This window comes from Ambystoma mexicanum, chromosome 8 (genome assembly GCF_040938575.1).
Source record: "Ambystoma mexicanum isolate Mex_15411 chromosome 8, UKY_AmexF1_1, whole genome shotgun sequence".
Lineage (NCBI taxonomy): Eukaryota > Metazoa > Chordata > Amphibia > Caudata > Ambystomatidae > Ambystoma > Ambystoma mexicanum.
The window spans coordinates 1,681,026,005-1,681,045,646 of record NC_090929.1 but is presented as its reverse complement, the minus strand read 5'-3'; the positions used below and the strand labels follow the sequence as shown (position 1 = coordinate 1,681,045,646).

Here is a 19,642-nt window from a genome sequence, read left to right as displayed (position 1 = left end):
TAGGCAGAAAATAAAAAGGAGGAACACCACAGCTGGCATTAAAAATTTCATCGTTGTTCCAAGCCATGAGGGGACCCAGGAGAAGAGGTTATCGAACCATGTACTATCTTCTGCTCTGCCTTCCATCTTCATTTTTTCTCCCAGGTTGTGGACTGCTTCGATCACATGGGACAGGGAGCCGTTCTCTGCGTCTTCAGAAGGTACGAAAGTGCAGCAGGCACTTCCTATTTTTCGGCAAACACCGCCGTCCATCGCCGTCAACAGGTCCAGGACATACCTGTTTTGCATGGTCATCAGTCGCAAGGCTCTTAGTTCGACCTTTATTATGTTAAAACCTTCTTCAGTGTCGTTCGCCAGCTGAATTAATTCCCAGCGGGTTATCTGGAGCCATTTTGCGTTAGCCCTTGCTTGGACACTTGATATGAGCGAGGCAAAAAATGTTTCTGCTGAGCTGAATAATCGATATTTGTCTGGGATCTGGGCCAATAGTTCTGATGATGCCTTTGATATATAGTTTGATGCTCGTCTGTTGCGGGTCAGCACCTCTTCCTTGCTTCCAGAAGACAGGACATACATTTGTGGTTCTGCAGTTGGTTGGGCCACACTCTGTTGTGTGCGTTCCTGTGTCCTTTTGCTTCCATCGATGTGGCTTTCTGGTATCACCATCAGAGCTGAGTGCAGAGTGGCCATTGAGCATCTGCCACTCCACGACGGGGGGAGGTGTAGATATGCCTGGTTTCCACATACCCAATACGTGTCCATAAGGGCCGCAGTCCCTTTTCTTAGATCTGGGATAGTGAGGGTTTTGTTGCACTTCTTGTTCGTCCCCATGGACGTTCTCCCCTCTCCTTTGAAACATAGTTCATAGTCTATTTCATTCTGCAACTTGAAAGGCTTTTCGATGGGCGTAACCCAGGTTAGTTTTGAAATGTGTTCTCTCCATACGGGTGTGCATGTTTCTTCTATCCATTGCAATTTCTCCGGTGCCACACCCCTCAGTGCTTCAGCTTTACACATTACTTCTTCATTCTTCCACTTGTTATCAGAAAAAAGTGTCCCTTCGATTGCAAAAAATGGTTCTTTCAGACATACAACCCCTGACGGTTTTGGGTAGCACGTTTTCTCGTTCTGCAGCATTTGAAAAGTCACTTCATGTGCCTGGAAGGTGTTCTTAATTCTGCATAACGTGAGATGAAGGAGACATTGGGCATCTATAATCGGCAACTCTTTGGGTAACAGTACTTTGGGTGTACCTGATGCGTGAGGGATGAGGGAGCAAACATAACAGCTCTCGTTTGTTGTTTGTTTAGCTGTGGCACTCATATCTGCATACCACTTATTTGTTTGGTGGGGGTGTCGTGGGTCTTCCATCTTATCTAGGCCTAGCCCATAGTACTCATCATACTTCCTCCTCCCTGCTTCCCTCTTCCGTCTATTGTTCTTATTCCTCATATTCTTCCCGATTCCCTGGGCAAGAGACAAACTAGACCCCCCTTTCTCATTCCCGCCCCCCTTCACCCAGTCATCATATAATATTTCATGTGTTTCTCTCATTCTTTGATTCTCTATGGCCGTGGGGGCAGGTTGGCTGGTGGGGGTATTATACAACCAGGATATGGCAGAGGGATTTCGGTCGTTTAAACTGTGAGCATTGTAATTAGACATCTCAGGTGGGGACAGTGTGTTGTTTTGTCTTTCACCCTTTGGCCCTCCATCGTGTGAGATGACAACATTGGATGACGTAGTATAGTAGCCCCACACAAGTTTAGTTCCATCCCATATCAAAAAATCACCTTCCCTTGTAGTTGCATTGACACTTGCAGTTGTATTGGTCCCAGTAGTTGTGTTGCTCCCTCCCCCCTCGTTCATCTCGATAGAGATGAACGCTATGAACCAGTATGTAACCAGACCAAATAATAATGTAAAAAACAATATAATGCACGCAGATAGTCCACATTCATACGAATATATACATTTCACAGTTAACCATTCTCTAATTCTAGTAAATCTATCCGTTGCAGGCCGCCCGTTAGATGCCATGGAAGCTCCTGTTTTAAGATATAAAAGTGCATTGAGTGCATACATGTAAACATTTTGTTGGCACCATCAGTGCTAATATACATGTGACGGGGAATGGAAGCGGGTGGGGATACGGGGAGGGGTATTCACAGACAAGGGTGTATACAAGCTCATAGTTTGGCATTCCATTTAATATATGTATATATATTCACATTCAACAAGATGAAAGTTAAAACAAAATTTTCCCTTTTTTTTTTTTTTTTTCATCTTTATCAGTTGTGCATTTCTTCAAATTCAGTACCAGCACATACACGCAAGTTCATACTCAGTCATTCTGCTCAGTTGCAGCGTTTGCTGTTGTCTGTGCCTCCCCATCTACCTCCTCTTGTACGTTGCTATATGCCTTCCGTACATCGGTCAAGTGCACCCAGTACCTCAACCCTTTGACCTTTACCGCCGTAGGCGTGCAAAATATTACTTCATATGGGCCATGGAATCGTGGTGCATTCCACCGACGCACAAAACTTCTGACATATATCCAGTCGCCTGGCATTAGCTGTAGTTGTTGCCCTGGCTCCGTGACAGCGCCTGTTACATTTCCCTCTTCTCTAGTGAAGGGTGGGGACAATTGCTTTGCTATCACGCGCGCTGCCCTTGTCAGTTTCTTTAAATAGTCTGTGAACTCATCTCCCAATATCGCGGTGCTTCTGTGAGCGTCTGAGTGTTCGCGCAGTGGTGAATGTGCTGTGTTGATCCGTCTCCCAGTCACGATCTCGTGCGGGGACAAATGGTGGTCTTTGCTTGGCTGGTTTCGTAACTCAAATAGCGCAAGCGGTAGGCAGTAAATCCAATTCTTTTTTAATGAGAAGCATAGTTTTGATAACCTGCCCTTCAACAGTCCGTTCATCTTTTCCACTACGCCATTACTTTGAGGATGATAAATTGAGCATAATTTATGTTTTATTCCCAACAATGTAGTCACTTCCTTAAAAAGCTCATTCACAAAATGAGTGCCATTGTCTGAGCAGATCACGTCACAAATTCCCCAGCGCGGGAATACCTCCCTTACTAGGAACTTGGCGGCACTCTTGGCATCGGGTCGCGCGCAGGGTCCTGCTTCCACCCACCTTGAAAATGGGCACACGACCACAATCATGTACCGTGCACCATTACACCTTTCCCCCATGTCTGCGTAATCTATGTGTAGTTCCTTGAATGGGCCAATGGGTTTAGGGATTGTTCCCCGGAGAGTGCGTAATGTCATCCCTGAATTGTATATTTGGCATGTTGTACATTCCATTGCCAATCGAGACACATGCTCCTGAAGACAGGGCACGAACCATTCTTCCTGAATTTCTGCTGCGATGTGTTGTTTGGTGTTATGTGCAGGGAAGTGTAGCTGTTGAAATGCAACATCTAGTAGCTGAATTGGCATTACCACCTTCCCCGAGTTATTTTGCCTCCACAGCAGGTCTGTTCCTGACTTGCTGCACCCTTGCTTTGTCCACAATAGTTTTTCCTCTGCACTGGCTCCTTCCTGCAATTCTATTATTTGTGGTATGGGCATGACATTATATCCCTCTGGGGGCTCTTCGTTTGTTTTGTCCTTAAGCATGTATTCACCTGTGTCATTTTTCTGAAAATAGGAAGCCTCCTTGGCGGCAGCGTCCGCTGCCGCGTTCCCTAAAGACACAACATCTGTGTTGGATGTATGTGCTTGGCACTTTACTATTGCTACTGCAGTGGGGTTTTGCAGGGCCTCAATTAACTCTTTTAACAATTCTGCATGCTGTACAGGTGTTCCATCTGCCCTCCTAAAGCCCCTCCGCCCCCATCTTGCTAGGCCTCCATGTACTGTCGTTGTCATGTAAGCTGAGTCTGTGTATATCGTCACTGCACAACTCTTTGCTGCATGTAGTGCTTCTATGAGTGCAATCAGTTCTGCTGCCTGTGCGGAGTAATGTGATGGGAGACGATATTGTACCAGTGTTTCATACTCACCGTCTTCTAACCTCACCACTGCCATGCCAACGTGTTTTTCTCCCGTGTCCGCGTCAATTGATGCGGACCCATCCACAAAGTACACTTCCCCTTCGCTTAGAGCGTTCTCACACACCACTGTCTCCTCCCCGCTTTCTCCTGTGTAGGTTGCGCAATCGTGGTTCTGCATGTCTTCGAGCGTGCACGCTTCTGTAATGAATGTGGCGGGGTTCACTGTCTTGCATCTCACTATATGGATGTTGGCACTGGACAGTATAATCTCGTAGGCGGTCGCCCGCTGTGTGGTCAGTGTGCTTTTTGATCTCTCGAGTATTGCAAATAATGAATGTTCCACAAACAATGTCACAGGGCAGCCCATTACTATTGTGGCACTTTTCTCAATCGCGAACGCGGCTGCAGCGAGTGATTGCTCGCACGCGAAATGGCCCTGCATCACGGCATCTAAAGTGCCACTATAGTAAGCCAATGGCTTGTGTCCTAAGGATGTTTTTTGTGTCAGGACTGCTGTCATCAGTGTTTCCTTGCAATGGGAGAATAGGTAAAACTCGCGTCCATAATCAGGGTTTGCGAGTACTGGGGCACTTGAAATCAACTCTTTTAGTGTTTGGAAGGAGGAACTCATCTCTTCCGTCCATTCCACCTTCCTGTTCTCCTGTTGGGCCACCTTTAATGCTTGTAATAAGGGCCTGGTGTATGCCGCATAATCTAATATCCATGCTCGGCAGTAATTGCACATTCCCAAAAATTTCTGCATGTCTTTTACTGTTGTGGGTTCTTGTACTGATCTTATGGCTTCTACCCTGTCTGGTATTATTCTTTTCCCATCTCTTGAAATCAGCTGTCCTAGGTACAGGACCTCTGTCAGACAGTATTGTAACTTTCCCTTGTCCACTTTGTACCCCTTGTTGGCCAGCAAAGTCAATAATGTTATGTAATCTGTTCTGCATGTCTCTTCGTTTCGTGCGCAGACTAGTAAATCATCTACGTACTGAATAATGGTGCTCTCAACTGATAGGTTTCCTAGGTCTTCATGTAATACGCGATTGAAGATGCTCGGGCTCTCGCAGTAACCCTGTGGTAATCGGCAATGCTCATACCTTTTACCCCCCAGTGTGAAGGCGGTAAGGTATCTACTCTCTTCAGCCAGGGGTATAGAGATAAATGGGTTTTTCAAATCCACTACGGTGAAATGTGATGCCTCTTTCGGGATGCTGCATAGTATTGATGCGGGGTTCGGGACTAGAGGGAACTCCTTCTGAATTACATCATTGAGGGGGCGTAAGTCCTGTATCATCCTCCAAGACCCCCCTTTTGCTTTTTTGATCGGATAAATACAAGTGTTACATGGGGAGTTTGAAGGCACTATTATCCCTTGTGCTAGTAGGGCATTTATTGTCTCTTTTATCCCTTCTTCAGCTTCACGAGACAGAGGATACTGTTTAACTCGTGGTAAAATTGCTCCTTGCTTTAGCTTTATTACCACAGGCTGTACTCCATGCAACAGTCCCACATCATGGGGGCCTGTTGCCCATAAGTTGTTTGGTACGAGCCTCATGTCGTCATCAAAAAACGACGGTGGTGCTCCTACCACTGTCATCAATTGGACGGGAGTCTCCCTTGCTTGTATTAAAATATCACAGGGCATCGCTATTTCCATCACTATTTCACCATCCCCTTCTGAGTCTGAAAAGAGATCCTCATCTGTTACCTCTCGCAGGGCGATGTTGGCGTTTGTGCATAGCACTGTGCGCCACTCACACCCTTCCTCGTCCACTCCGATCACAGCTATTCTTTTTGCTGACACTTGCACAGCGTGCAAATCTAACGATACCACTGATCCTGGTGCTGTGTTGGGGCATACTATGGGGCGGAAGAGGAACTCCGCCGGGATCCTCCAATCCATGCTTCTCAGCTCGGGAATAATGAGGGCCAGAGTCTTCAGCCCTTTGATAAACATTTCCTCATTTTGTGGCAGTCCTCGTATTTCCTGCGCGGTTGTGTAGGCTTGCACTACCAACATCGCACGCAAGGGGCATATCCCGGGTGTGGAACACACTATCCCTCTCTCGGTAAATGATATGGTCATGTTGAGTTTACTCAGGAGATCCCTCCCTAGCAAGTTAATTGGGGAATGTTCGTAATACAATAAGGGTGCCTTCACAGTCTTACCCCCCACTGTTACATCCAAAGCTTCTGTGTAAGGAACTTCAACTACAGCCCCAGAGAACCCCTGCGTCTCTAACTTCCTGTTAGATAACGGGAATCGGCCCTCTCTGATACATGATTTCTCCGCTCCCGAATCAACCATGAATATAAACTGCTTGTCTCCTATCTGCGCCCCTACCAATGGTTCCTCTGCTGCATTGTAGGTGGTGGATAGAACTGGACACGCAAGTGTTCTCTGTGGGCTGTCCTATGTGGGGTATCTCGTCGCCCCTCCCTCATTAAAGACATTTCCGGAAACTACCGACATGCCGCTGTAAGGTGCTGGCGCGGGGGCCCCGTTTGCTGTGGTCGCGAAAGGGTTACCTGGCGTGTATTGCATGCTGTCATTGTTTTGGGGGTGGTTCTATGTCCTATACTGGTGTCCTTGTTGCTGGCCCGTGGTACCCTGGCCGGGGTTTCTTAGTTGCTGCTGTCCCATTGGGAGACCGTATGGGCTTCCCGGGTGTGGATGACCATAAGTCTCCCCCTCCTGGAACCCATTGTTTTGTCTACTTCTGCACTCCCTGGAGTAATGTCCCCATCGTCCACAGTTCCAGCAACTCCCTTGGGGGCCTCTGGGACCCTGCCATCCATTTCCTCCCATTCCCCCATACCCCTGTCCGCCTCCTCTCCGGCCCCTGTACCCACCTCGTCCCCCTCGAGGGGTCCACTCTTGCCACTGCGGGCTTCCACCTTGCTCCTGCTCAGTCCACTGCCGCTGTGCTGGTCCTGCCCAATTAGTTGCCACCCTTCCTTGGAGTGCTATCAGCCCCTCCTCCTCCTCATCTCCCTCTCTACTGTGTGGGAGCGCGGCTACTGCTGCTGCAACCTTCACTAACTTTGACTGTACTAACTTCGCCTCGTCTGCCAATCTTTTCTGCGCCACCTCCTTCTCCCTCTCCTTGATTCTTTTACAATGGTGTACTATTATGCTCTGAATTTCTGGCCATCCCTTTGCTTCAATACCTGCTATCTTGTCAAGCGCCTTCTGCACTTCCTTTGGGAGCCCTCTCTTTATAATAAAATAAAATAAAGATGTCGATTGATACCAGGGCGTGCCCGTTTCTGCTCTCCACATCTCTTGGACCCGAAAAATATAATCCATAGCCTCTTCCCCGTCATTCATTGTGCACTGCATCACTGACTGCAAGTCCGGTGTGTCTGGGAATGTTTCGCGTAAGGCATCCCACACCCTGGCACGCACCGTGTTAAAGGATGCCCCATCATGGCGGTCACAGTCTAACGTTACTCCCGGGAAACCGGCCTTAACCCATACCCTTTCAGCCTGATCGCCTACTGCTGATACGAGTAGACTTTTTACATCTCCTATGGCTAGGGGTACCCCGGCAGTATGTTTCTCAAAGGCATATATCCACTTACTTGCCCCTCCTGACAACGGGGGCAATAGCTTTAATAAATTGGCTTTATCCATCTGTGCCCATGGGATATAGTTAGGCCTCCCTCCTCCCCTGTGTATCAACGGGAGCTGTAGCCTTCCTTTTGTCGTTCCGTCCGGACCCGTTTGAGCTGTTGATGTCCCCAGTGATGCCATTTTTCCCACTCTGTTCCTTAGTCGCCCCGTCCACTCATCATCCAGGGTTCTCAGCGAACACGTACCTTCCTCCCCTTCGCTTCCCCCTCCTATCGCCATACTCAACCTGTCGCTTTCTTCTACCTCGTCCCTTATATCACACAGCAACTCCTCTCTAATTCCCCCCCGCCTTTCTTCGCTTGCAGCATCTCCCTCTCCGGACCCCACTTCTATTATTCGCGTTGGTTCTTCCTCAATTCTGAACAAAATCTCGCCCTTTTTCCACCCCTCTTCGGGCTTTCTATTTTCACCTAGCGCTCTGGACGTACGCCTTGATCTAGTTGCATCTAGTGCTGTTCGTTCGCATATGTCTTTTATCCTCGAGAGCTCATCCTTTGCTATCGTCAGTCTTGATTCTAAATCATCTGTGAGCTTCTCTATATCTACCCTTTGTGCGCCTGCCTGGGCTCGCTCCCTCGTGCTCTCGTATGGCGGAGGTGCCGTGGGCCGGAGGGGTGTAGTATCTCTCGGGGGAGGTATGTAAGTGGGGTCACTGTACCCCTCTGCGGGCACAGGCTTCTTTATTATCGGGTACAAACTTATTACCTCTACTGGTGGCGCTACACTCGAGCCTTCTTTGACATCTCTTTGTATTAGCAGTGGATTGTCTGTGGTGGACGGGAGATCAGGATTTAGTGCTGGTGTCTTAGGCGGTGGTATCTCTTCAAATAACCTCCAAAGATCTAATATTTCCCTCCTATTTTGCAGCTGCTTTCCTTTGTATTTTAGATAAATGCATGTGGCCACTGTATCCAGGACACTTTTATCAAACGACCCTCCCTCGGGCCAAATCTGAGGTAACCCCTCCCCCTTTAGCTCCGTCACCCATTGGTCGTGATATTTTTTAATCCGCTCCACGTATCCCGGGAGATTCTTACAAATATGTGATAAGGGTGTTTCAGCCCCCATCTCTGTGCCCTCCTAGTGCTGATGTGCCTATTGTGTTTGCAACTACAATGTAAATGTAGTATCAATATTATTCTTTATATTTTACTTCACATTCAATGTTGGGTCCCTTTGGGCTCTCCCCCTCCCTGACTGCACAATACAAAACTGGCCGTACACAATGTCTATTATGTTCTTTTTGAGGGGCACATACAAGAGCAACCCATCCTTTGGTTTGACAATGTCAGACTGGAAATCAAAAAGGTACTCACTCACTCCACTATATTGACGTTATCTGAAGAGAGAAAAAACTTTTATCCGACCACACTTATCATGACCATTTAACTATTATGCACTTATAATCGCTCACACATTCGCAACGTCAAAATCTCTTCTAGCACATACGAGGTGCACACACCTCTTGGCACCATTCACCATTCAAGCTGCCCTCCCTTTCCTCCCTAGCCGGCTGTCCCTGATCGCCTTATTTGAATATCTAGATGCGCATATATATATAGATATTAACCTCTTTTCCCCTCCTTCTAATAGGACTCTGTTTCTCTTACTGTCTCCCCAAGTCTGTGCTACTCACAGTTCTTTATTCTCCCCCCTACCCTTAAGAAAAAGGAAAAAAGTAATAGCGGTCACTAATGTACTCTCAGTGTCCCCTTTTGCTGAACACTTTTATTTTATACTCCACTTCTTCATATATTCCCAGTACTAGTTAAGATAGCACTATGCGGCGCCGCCTTCCACCCCCTTTCGGAGCTAGGTTCCCGTCACTTTTATCTCTTATTCACCTCTTAATCCTAATGGCCATATGCAAAGAAAAAGCAAGGAAAATTTAAGATGATCTTTAGTAGATCTGCGTACCCCCTCTTCGTTTCCTGTCCTACACTTCACTCCCTGCTCCCCTTAAGATCGCTCGCACTCAGTACTCACGTGCCCATCTTGAACCGATACTCTCCGAAACTGGGTCCGTCCAGGCAGTGTCGCCGTCAGCTCAACAGTCAGCCCGGCTCCGGCGAGCGGTACTCAAAGGGGATTTTTCAACCGGGATCCCGTACCCCCTCTCTATTGAGTGCACACTTCTTAGTGTACCGGTCGCCGTTGGCGGGCAGCCTCCCGGAGCCGGCTCACCGTGCGTATCCCTTTTCGACCGGAGATTCTCGTGCCAAACGGGGACGGTTATAAGGAGTTTAGGAAGAAATAAAAATCACGCTATCGGGGTCACCACTGAAAGCAAGCGTCCCCAAACAGCACGATCCTCCCCGCAATGAGAGACAATGAAGGACTCTCCCAAAATGGGAATAAGGCCAAGACAGAGTGCGGGTGAGCGTAAATGGGAGTTTATCAATCAGAATTGGGCATGCAAAGAACTCTGCAAACTCCGAGAGCGCTCTGTCTGACAATAGCAAAGACAGGCGTATATATTTACAAAAAACGTCATCAAAACCTACATACTATAGGGGGGCACAAGTTCATTGGGATTGGGTGGCGACGACTAACTATAGGTGCTGCTGCGGTGTGGTTGGTCTTGGCTGGAGGACGTCACTGGTCACCCTCGTGGGTTGGGCTGGGCCTGGCAGGTCGGGTTGAGTTCATCCGGGCGGTGTTGGTGTGCCGAGGCGGCCTGTGGCAGAGATGAATGCCTTTTCTGACTTACTTGCCCTCTGCCATGCACACCGCAGTCATTCAGTCATTTACAGTTCTATTCTCTTTAGTAAATCTTTCAATAGGTTAATGCAACACAGGAGGAATGCACCTTGTGAGGGGTCTGGAGATAATATATCGAGGCCTGGTTACTCGTGATCTGTTGACCGGGACCGTAGGTCGAGGGGCTAAGCTTCGGGGACTGGGGCGGGTGGTACAGGTCTTTCTGTCTTGTTAGAAGTGGTTATGGATGTTTTGCTGTGTGTTGTCAAAGTGTTGGGTGTCCTGATTGCACAGGGCCATAAGTCTGAGACAGTCCGGTGGGTTGTGGGGTTTACGAGGGGGCGCTTGAGTTTAAACTAAGGTTTACTGCTGTGCTGTAAATAATGCAGGTGGCTGGCCGCGGCCTTGGGTGCTGCAGTGGGGCTACAAGTCTTTGAAGCGGCTCCAGTCGGGTCGGGGGAGGCGTGATAACGCAGAGCGGGGCTCTGTTCTCATGTCTTGGCAGCCTTCTGAGGGAGGGAGGGGGATACATCGAGACCTTGTACGCTTTCACAAAGGTATCTCCCTCGTGTGTTGCCGAATATAGGTAAAGACATCGCAAACATTTGAATACTTTCTATAATACTTATTTAAAATCACTTCAAAACATGCATTTAACCTTTGCTGGGTGCGTTTCGATTATACCCAGTCCGAGCACCATATTTGTACATTATATTCTAGCAGCTACAGTGTTTTAGTTACATGCATATACATTCGCAGTAAATGAGGTAGTGGTTAGATCAGTGGAGTACATAGAAAACGACCCGCCACTGTACGTGACGGTGGTAGCATATGAGGGGCTCAGACATTCACACATGATAAGTGCACTCTCGCGCATTCTTTACATGAGTTCATAGTATAGTTGCATCCGCTTTCTCGTGTACTCTAGCAGCATTAGCTTTGGTTATGGCGCGAAACCATGTGAGGTAGGCTGCCCAGTGATACACGCAACGAACAGATCCCTGGAGCGTTCCTTTATCATTAGCATCCACCTGCAATGGTGCGAGCTCGCCATAGCTTATATCATGGGAGCATACTCTCTCATTTTAATACATTCTACAGGCGTTTGTATTTTGTGGAAGAAAGAAATAATGCAAGAGGTCTTGACATTAATATATACATTTATATAAAGACTGTCTGCCATCAGAGGACCATTTTACTGTTCATCTCATTGTTCAGGCCTGCTGGCCGGGTCATGCTGATAGTGATGGTACACTGCGGGAGGTGAACTGTTACAATGTTAGCGTATTGCGCTAGCTCATGTCCGTCTTGTTCGTGGGAACGTGCTCGCAGCGGATCTGCCAGGGTGCTGCGGCAACAGGGATGTTCTCCAAGGGTGGGGGCCGCGCTACAGTGCGCTGAGCTCACACCATCTTTACCGGGCAAAGAATGGTTTTCGGGCCTAGCTAAATTTGTGTTGTAATCAATACATGTGGGCATTCGATACGTGTGGGCAATGTCTCCAGTGGGTGAGCCCTTCACCACCTGGGCCCGGGTGGCATGAGGGAACGCCCAATGGGCCATAGCCCTCACCTGGGGAAGAAACGCAGGCGAGAGGGGTCTCCTGGACCAGTCCTCCCCTACAGTGTCTAGGGCAATAAAACAAAAAGGGACCGCACGCGCAGTACTAGAAGGTACATTGTGCACTGTTAAAAAGTTACCAAGGAATGGCAACATAGTCAAAGACTAAGGGAAACATCGTTTCCCAGTACTGACAGTATCAAGGACGTGTCAGTTTCCCCATAACAAGTGAGAAAAAGCCCAGGAGAATTCAGCTGAAGGCTGGGCTTCACTAGAAAAAGTCAGGATAGGAAAGCCAAACAAAAGCAAAACGTTTGGGGGGTCCACAAATGGAGGGAAAATTACACATACATGAAATCTTTCCTAACAAGGAGTAAAGGAGAGAGAGGAGTCGGCAATTACCCCAAGGTGTCTGTCCTCAGTGGAAGGAGATGATGGTGACCCCATAGAGGACGGCCAGAGTGCAGGAGGGAAATGGGAGCAGGTGTCCCGATAGGAAGGATCTTGTTCTTACTGGCATTAAGACAGAGATCATTGGAGGTGCACCAAGATTCAATAGCAGACAGGCAGTCAGGGATGATAGAGTAGGAGGAAGAGGGGAGTTTGAAGAAGAGCTGTGTGTCATCTGCGTAACACTGGACATGAGGAGAGGAGGGAGAGATCAGGTGAGCAAGAGGTGCAAGGTAGATGATGAAAAGCCAAGGTGAGAGGATAGAGCCCTGGGGAACACCACACAAAGAGAGAGTGGTGGAGGAGGAGAATGGGCCCAGGAGCACCTGGGAAGGGCGGTCGGTGAGGAAGGAGGTCAACCAATCAAGTGTCCGTTCTGAGATACCAACAGTATCTTGGAGCTGCTTCATGAGGATAGAATGGTTGACTGTGTCAAAGGCGGAAGAGAGGAGAATGAGAACAGCAGGAGATTTAGAGTCAGGATTTGCGAGCAGTTGTTCACAGATGTTCAGGAGAGCAGTTTCTGTGCCTCTGGATGCCTATGGATGCTTGGAATACAGATTGATGGTCATGAAAACAACCAACAAGCTCAGTGTGTTGGGTCAGTTGGGGGATGGCCAACTTCTCCATGGGTTTCCCAAGGAAGGGTGTAGTAGAGATAGGGTGGTAATTGGCCGACACAAGGGGTCGCTGAAGCCTTTTTTAGGCGGTGTTGCACAAGGGAGTGCTTAAAAGAAGAAGGGAAGGAGCCAGATGCTAGGGAGTGGTTCCAGAAGTCAGCAAGAGCCAGAGCGAGGGAGGAGATGTTGTCCTTAATGGTTCTGGATGGTCACCTGTTTCGATTAGACCTTCATAGAGCAGACTACTCTAGAGATCTCATCTGTTGTGATAGGTAAGAAGGTGGAGAGAGTGGGAGGGGGTGCAGGAGGGGCCAAGATAGGCATGGGAAAAGGGGGAGGAATGGAGGAGGGGTAAGAAGTGAGAGAGGTCAGAATGTCCTGAGTTTTAGAGGTGAAATGGGTGGCCAGTGCAGTACATAGGGCCAGATAATGAGAGGTGAGGTGGAGACTCCAAATGGATTGGCTAGTTCCTTGCAGATGTTGAAGAGTTCAGCTTGAGGCTCCAGTGATACAGGTCTGGATGTGAGCTCTCTTCTTGGAGTGGATAGAGAAACAGTATTGGCTTTGGAGTAGGCGGCAGGCCAGTTTGTCAGAGGATGAGCCCGAGGTCTGCCACTATTGTTCAGAAAATCTGCACTTGCGTTTCATAGCGGCTAGATCAGAGTCGTACCAACGGTCCCTCACTTCCTCTGCCTCCACTCTAGTACTTCATCCATCGTGGTCACATCCCGAGCAGAGCTGGCCGTACCACCTACCTGCACTTGTCCAATTTTGATTGTCAATTTATGCATGCCCTCCCACTTATTGCCCCATGGACTGTTCCATTTAATCCCCTCCACAACATGGTCAGATTGTCACTCAAACTCACCCCATTGTAAGAACCTTACTGCTGCCTGTCAAATCTGATATCCTGTCTATTGTACATTCTTGTGTGATAAAAAGATAATGATTCCTCCCTGTATATAACTATAAATAAATAAAAAGAGATGCTGTGCGTGTGCTGTTCTATGATGCAGACATACACACTGTGGCTTCACTTCAGGGAGCTGCCCTGTGCTCTGTGTGTGATAGACACCATTCCGTGGTGGGCAGCAGCACAATGAAGCCACTAGCCTAAAGGATAAAAAGGGCATATAATTGTTTTACACAAATTGGACAATCATAAATGTGTTTTTTTCTTTTTGTGATGGAATGAATTTTTCAGTGTGTTCGAAATTTGGTTATTGATTGTGTGTATTGCGATTTTTGTATTGGTTTTTCATCTGTGGGTTTTATTAGGTTTTAAATATTTGTTGTATTATTTAAAAATTTTAATTCATTTGTACTAAATATTTAACTTTTTTTTTATGTTCACGCTATTGGGTTAATTTTTTCAGGACTGAGCAATTGTTTGTAAGAGGAATCAGACACCAAAAATGATTTTTGTATATTTTGTTCTCTCTTTTTTCCTTTTATATAAGCATACACTGTTGGTCCCAGACAGTAGAGAAAGGTGACCCTGGTTTTGGGGTTGCTCCGGGAGTAGTTAGCTGTGTTATAATATTGTGCCATTCACTAGAATGCAGCAAAGTCCATCGCACCCAGATTAAAGATAGCCGTCAAGTGGCTCTAGTGGTAGAAATGGAAGACAGGTTAGGCAAAGTTCCTGCCAATAGCCAAAGCCAACAAAGGCTGAATCCCTGTATAGAGGATGGAACATAGGATTCATTCAGAGGGGCACCATTTAGCCAACCCAGCAGTCTGCATGCAGCTGTAGCACCATACATATTGCTTCAGTCCCCCTCACTGGCCCTCACATATGAGCCTAGATGTTAGGGCAGTGGCACCCCAGCTCGCACACCATCAGGATAAGCAGGTATAGAGGATCTGCACAAGAGCTTCCACCAAGGCGGCCATACCCATGGGTGGATTCAATGCTCAATTGGGATCACAGAGTACACCAAGGCTCAGCATGGATCATAGGATGAATGAAGCACGATTCTCAAAAAGTGCATCATCACTGCTATGTGCAAATCATCAGATCTGGCGTTGACAAGGTAGGATGTAGGCCCCCGCTCCATAGGGGGATAACAGTCCTCTGCTATATTATTCAGCAGCAAGGCACTACCCCTCACTTATATATCTTCTTACAATTTCAAATCTCCTTTGACCACAGTCCCACATTCTTTGAATACTTTGTTTTTCCTGCACTTTTCTTTCTAAAGGCAGTTAGGTTTAGTTTAAACCTAGCTGGGGTATTTGCAATTTTATTATTGTTTTGGTTAAGGTATTTTTCCTATATTTGTTTTCAGACACCTGCTTTTGCATTATTTTAGCCTAAAGAGTTTGAGCTGTGTTGTTTATTTAACTTGACTCCTCATAACTTCCAAACAGATACCATGCATTGTGTCATGCACCAGTATTGAGCCCTGATGACTTTAAGAATACATTTATCCATTTTACTGCAGGATTATTAATGCCAGATAATGGCAGGAGTTGAGCCTCATGGACCACCTGCATCCTCCTGTTCTCCCTATCTGACAAAAGGAAGAGAGACATCATGACAGTGGAGTTCAGGACTACACAGCACAGTACGTGCTGGACTCACACTCTACTGGCATTACGTGTACTTCTGTCCTGTGCTCCACCAAACACACTTTTACACTACTACCACTTTCTCTATTACCACTTGCACTAGATTAGTTTTACCACTCAAGCTCCTTTTCTCCACTTTAGCTGCCTTAGTCCTATGTCTTTATTAAAAAGCGCCCTCTCCATTACTATTTACCCGGTTTTCCACCGCATACCCACTGGCTTTCATCACTTGTCCCATTTGCAATATCTCCCTGATGCCACTTGACTCCTGTCTGGGTGAATTTATAAGTGCATGAAGATGTAGGGGTTGAACTCACCTGGCTCCAAACCTTTTGTCACTTTCTGGGCTTCATAAAAGAAAGCTTTCTCTACTGCCATCACCTTCTGTCCATGGGGAGCACTTGGAAGGTCAAAAAGAATGGAAGTGAAGATAGGGTAAAAAAAGAGAAAGAACCAATTAACTCAAGCAACTGACAAGCTAACAAGTGCAAAGCCAACATTAAAGAAGAATGCCCTGAAGTACTCTGAAGTCCATCTGATAATATGAGGCATTTGTGATGAAAGTTTCCACTTGGAGTAGAGGGTGGGTGTCTATGGGGCTGTGTGCCACCACTTGCTAAGTGATTATGGCCACAGGGTGGTGCGGGGAGGATTCCTTGGCCTCTCTACCACGCTCCAGACGTTTGGCAGGGGCTTGTAAACTTGAGCATGACATGCCCCATGATCTTTAGAAGAAGCTCCAAGTATGGGTGATACATCTAAAATTCAAATGTCTGTATGGTACAACCATGCCCAAAGTTCGGTACCTATTGCAGGTATGTGATCTCCATTACCTGAAAAGTGTTTTTGCATGCCGTTTATAAACCCCGACGGGGCAGCACTGGGGCCTCCAGGAAAAAAGGGTTTGCCATGCCGGAACCACAAAGATAAGACTACAGCAGAAGCAGTGATATCTGGGAAATGTATTGATCCACTGTAATAATACTGCTCCCTACATGCAAGCAGGATACACAAGGAACCGCCCACCAAGAAACATTCATTCTACAGATCCACATATGTACTGCTCCCTACATATAAGCAGCATGCATGATCACTCATGCACCAAGAAACCTTAATTTCACTGATTCGTATCTATGGCTGAAGAAAAGTGTGCATCACTGTGGGAAGCAGAACTCCACTGCTGGTGCCCCACACCCAGCCTCAGAGAAATTGAATTACAAGGCGGAGAGAGGTAGCCAGAGGGCAGAAGAGTAGAGGAGGCAGGTGGTGAAGAGTAAGAATGTGGAGGGAAAGAATGACAGAAGAATTGAGAAGGCTGGGGGTAGAGAGCTAAGGTTTTGAATTGAAGGTTGAAGGAGTATACAGCTGCTTAGGGAAGGAGAGGAGAGCAGAAGTGTATTCAGGAAAAGAGAAGAAAAGTATTTAAGAAAGAAGCGACCATGTGACTCCAGGAGGAGGTTGGAGGGGAAAGCAAGGGAGAGGTGGAGGAGTGTTTTCAGGGCCTCTAGGCCTAGAGGAGGTGAGGAGAAATAACAGGAAGGAGACTTAAGGAGTTGAGAAGGATCAAGCACTTTACAAGCATGACAGGGACAAGTTGATGAGGAGTGGAGGCACTACAACATAGCAGAGTATCATGGAGATACAGAAAGAGATGAAGAAGATTTATCGTCGAGAGGAGAAGAAAGGCAGGGCAGAAGAGTTCCTGTTAGACTCAAGTCAGTTGAAACTCTTTGATGAAGTAGATGAGGGCAAGATGTGCGGGACAAGAGCAGGAACACAAGACAAGGAGGTGGTGAGGACAAACTGACAAAACCTGTAGAGAAGTTAATGGCCAAACTCTTGGTGGAAGCTATGGGGACTTATTCCACTATCACTCAACCCCAGACACCTGACACAAATGTTCTCAAGCCACTTAGATCACTGTCCTGCATTGGGGTAAACACTGTCAAAGGTGTTGTCATGGGTATCAGGCAGGTAGTTGGGGCAAGCTGGGTGGAGGCTTGGTAGGCCTGGCATAGGCACACAAAGAACCCATGACAAATCCCTCCTTTCATTCCTTCCTAGTGTTTGTAGTAACTTCCTGGTTACCACTTCCTGTTGCCAAACAGGAAGTGCATGACAACACATGAGCTCTCTAGTGTTTGGGTGTGGCTGGCTATATAAGCCACACCCAAGATTTTTCCAGTGCTTTGTGTTGCTTACTGTGAGCTGTATCAGCAAAACACTTGCCGTGTTCTGGATCATCCTGTTTCTGCTTACCTGCTCCGGATCATCCTGCTTCTGCTTACCTGCTCCGGATCATCCTGTTTCTGTTTACCTCCTCCGAATCATCCTGTTTCTGGTTACCTGCTCCGGATCATCCTGCTTCTACTTACCTGCTCCGGATCATCCTACTTCTGCTTACCCGCAACAGATCATTCAGCTTCAGTTTATCTGGTTCTTACTCCACGCTGCAGCTATCTCCAGTCAAGAGGGGATCCTACACCGGCACGTGTAAGAACAAAGAAGAACAGCGCTAACATGCGCACATCAGTAGTGCTGCGCATACTCACCGAATGTCCCCGCACCGCTGGAATCCAGGTTAGTTGCACGAGCGCACAAACCCCTGTAAGAAAGAAGAGACATTATTCATTGCGCTCGCTCCAATAACGCGGACACTTATTTCACTGCACTCTCTCTCTGTCTCTATGCGATGCATACTTACCAAAAGCCTCCATGCAAACTTACCTAACCACCAAGTCTCCAGAGGCACTGAACCCGGACTCGAGGCACTAATACCACTTAATTTCTCCTGCAAGGGAAAGGGAAAGACATTACCAGGGGCGCTCGAATTGAAAGCGCTACGCAAACCTACCAGCAGCTAGCTTCTACAGGCAGCGCTACTCACCCACAAAAATACCGGCAAACAAAGACAATACGGACAATTTCGGACACTCAACATTCTCCGTGCAACGTTCACTTGTGGGAAGGACTTTCTAGCCAGTGAAGTAACTGGCGCTTTGAACTCTCAGCCTCGCTGTGAAGGCATAAAGCAGCGTTTGCCATCTGAACTCAGCCTACAGACATTGGCACCAATCACATGAGTAAATCGCGCCCCTGCAAATGCAGGATGGAGTGCACACCCTACTAAAGATCAAGTTAAGTCCATAGGGGGACATCACAGCACACAGTAAAGAGAAGGGAAGGGCCCAGGGGAATCGGGTGAATTCAGGTCTGAGTGTACACCTTGTACTTAACGGGTATTCCTCCGGGTGAAACAGGGGAAGTGAAGACTCAGGGTCAAGGGAGGCTTGTTCATCGCTCCTGCAGAGACACAGTGTCAGGGTCCGGCTTGACTGAATTCCACAGGAGCTGATATTGGCCCCACAGACCCTCATCAAGAGTTCACCTCTCAACCCTAAAGTGAAAGCTGAGCTGAAAACCCCAGGAAAGGGAAAGGGGAATTTGGATAAAATAACAACGGAGACACTGCAGCCCTGCAACCTTCTGGTAGGCTCCGGTATCTGTAGTAACAAACACACTTGGTTACTTATACATCAGTGTAAACCTTTTTCTCTAAATTATTTTTTAAAACAACTCTAACTTCTTTACCTTTTATACCTCTGTTTAGAACTTAGAGGTTAATTGTCTGTAGAGAATATCTTGAAAGCTTTTGTAATGTTCCGGTGCACATTGTCACTAGCCATTCCAGTCTCTTTAATATTCTGAAGAAGATGTCTCTTGCAAACACCTTACAACCTTAGATATTGTTCTTTGACTTTAAGTTCACTTAACTCCATAAAATTTACATTTCCAAATACTCTTGAGAAATACAGTCTTTCTTGAAGTATTGAATTCTCACTGCCTTCATGCGATTAACACGTGAAATCACAAAATGTGAAAAATTGTCCTCGCGCTAAAAATTACACGGGCACGTTAACAAATACACACGCACGTGAAACACGCATTTTTAACAATTCACGTGTATGTGAAACATACGCACTTTAACAAATTCACGCGCACATGAAACATGCGCACTTAAACAATTTCACGCGTACAAGAAACACGCGCACGCTCTAAAAAAATGACGTGCGCAATCGTC

The 19,642-nt window shown here is 47.1% G+C and overlaps 1 protein-coding gene across 1 annotated transcript in view; it reads right to left on the bottom strand.

Moving 5' to 3' along the window:
• Window positions 1-19,642, bottom strand: part of BTBD16 (BTB domain containing 16) — a 1,066,677-nt gene that overhangs the window by 757,450 nt on the left and 289,585 nt on the right. The window contains exon 6 of the mRNA XM_069611979.1: window positions 15,879-15,961. Coding sequence (XP_069468080.1) covers window positions 15,879-15,961 — 83 coding nt within the window. The remainder of the gene's footprint in view (window positions 1-15,878; window positions 15,962-19,642) is intronic.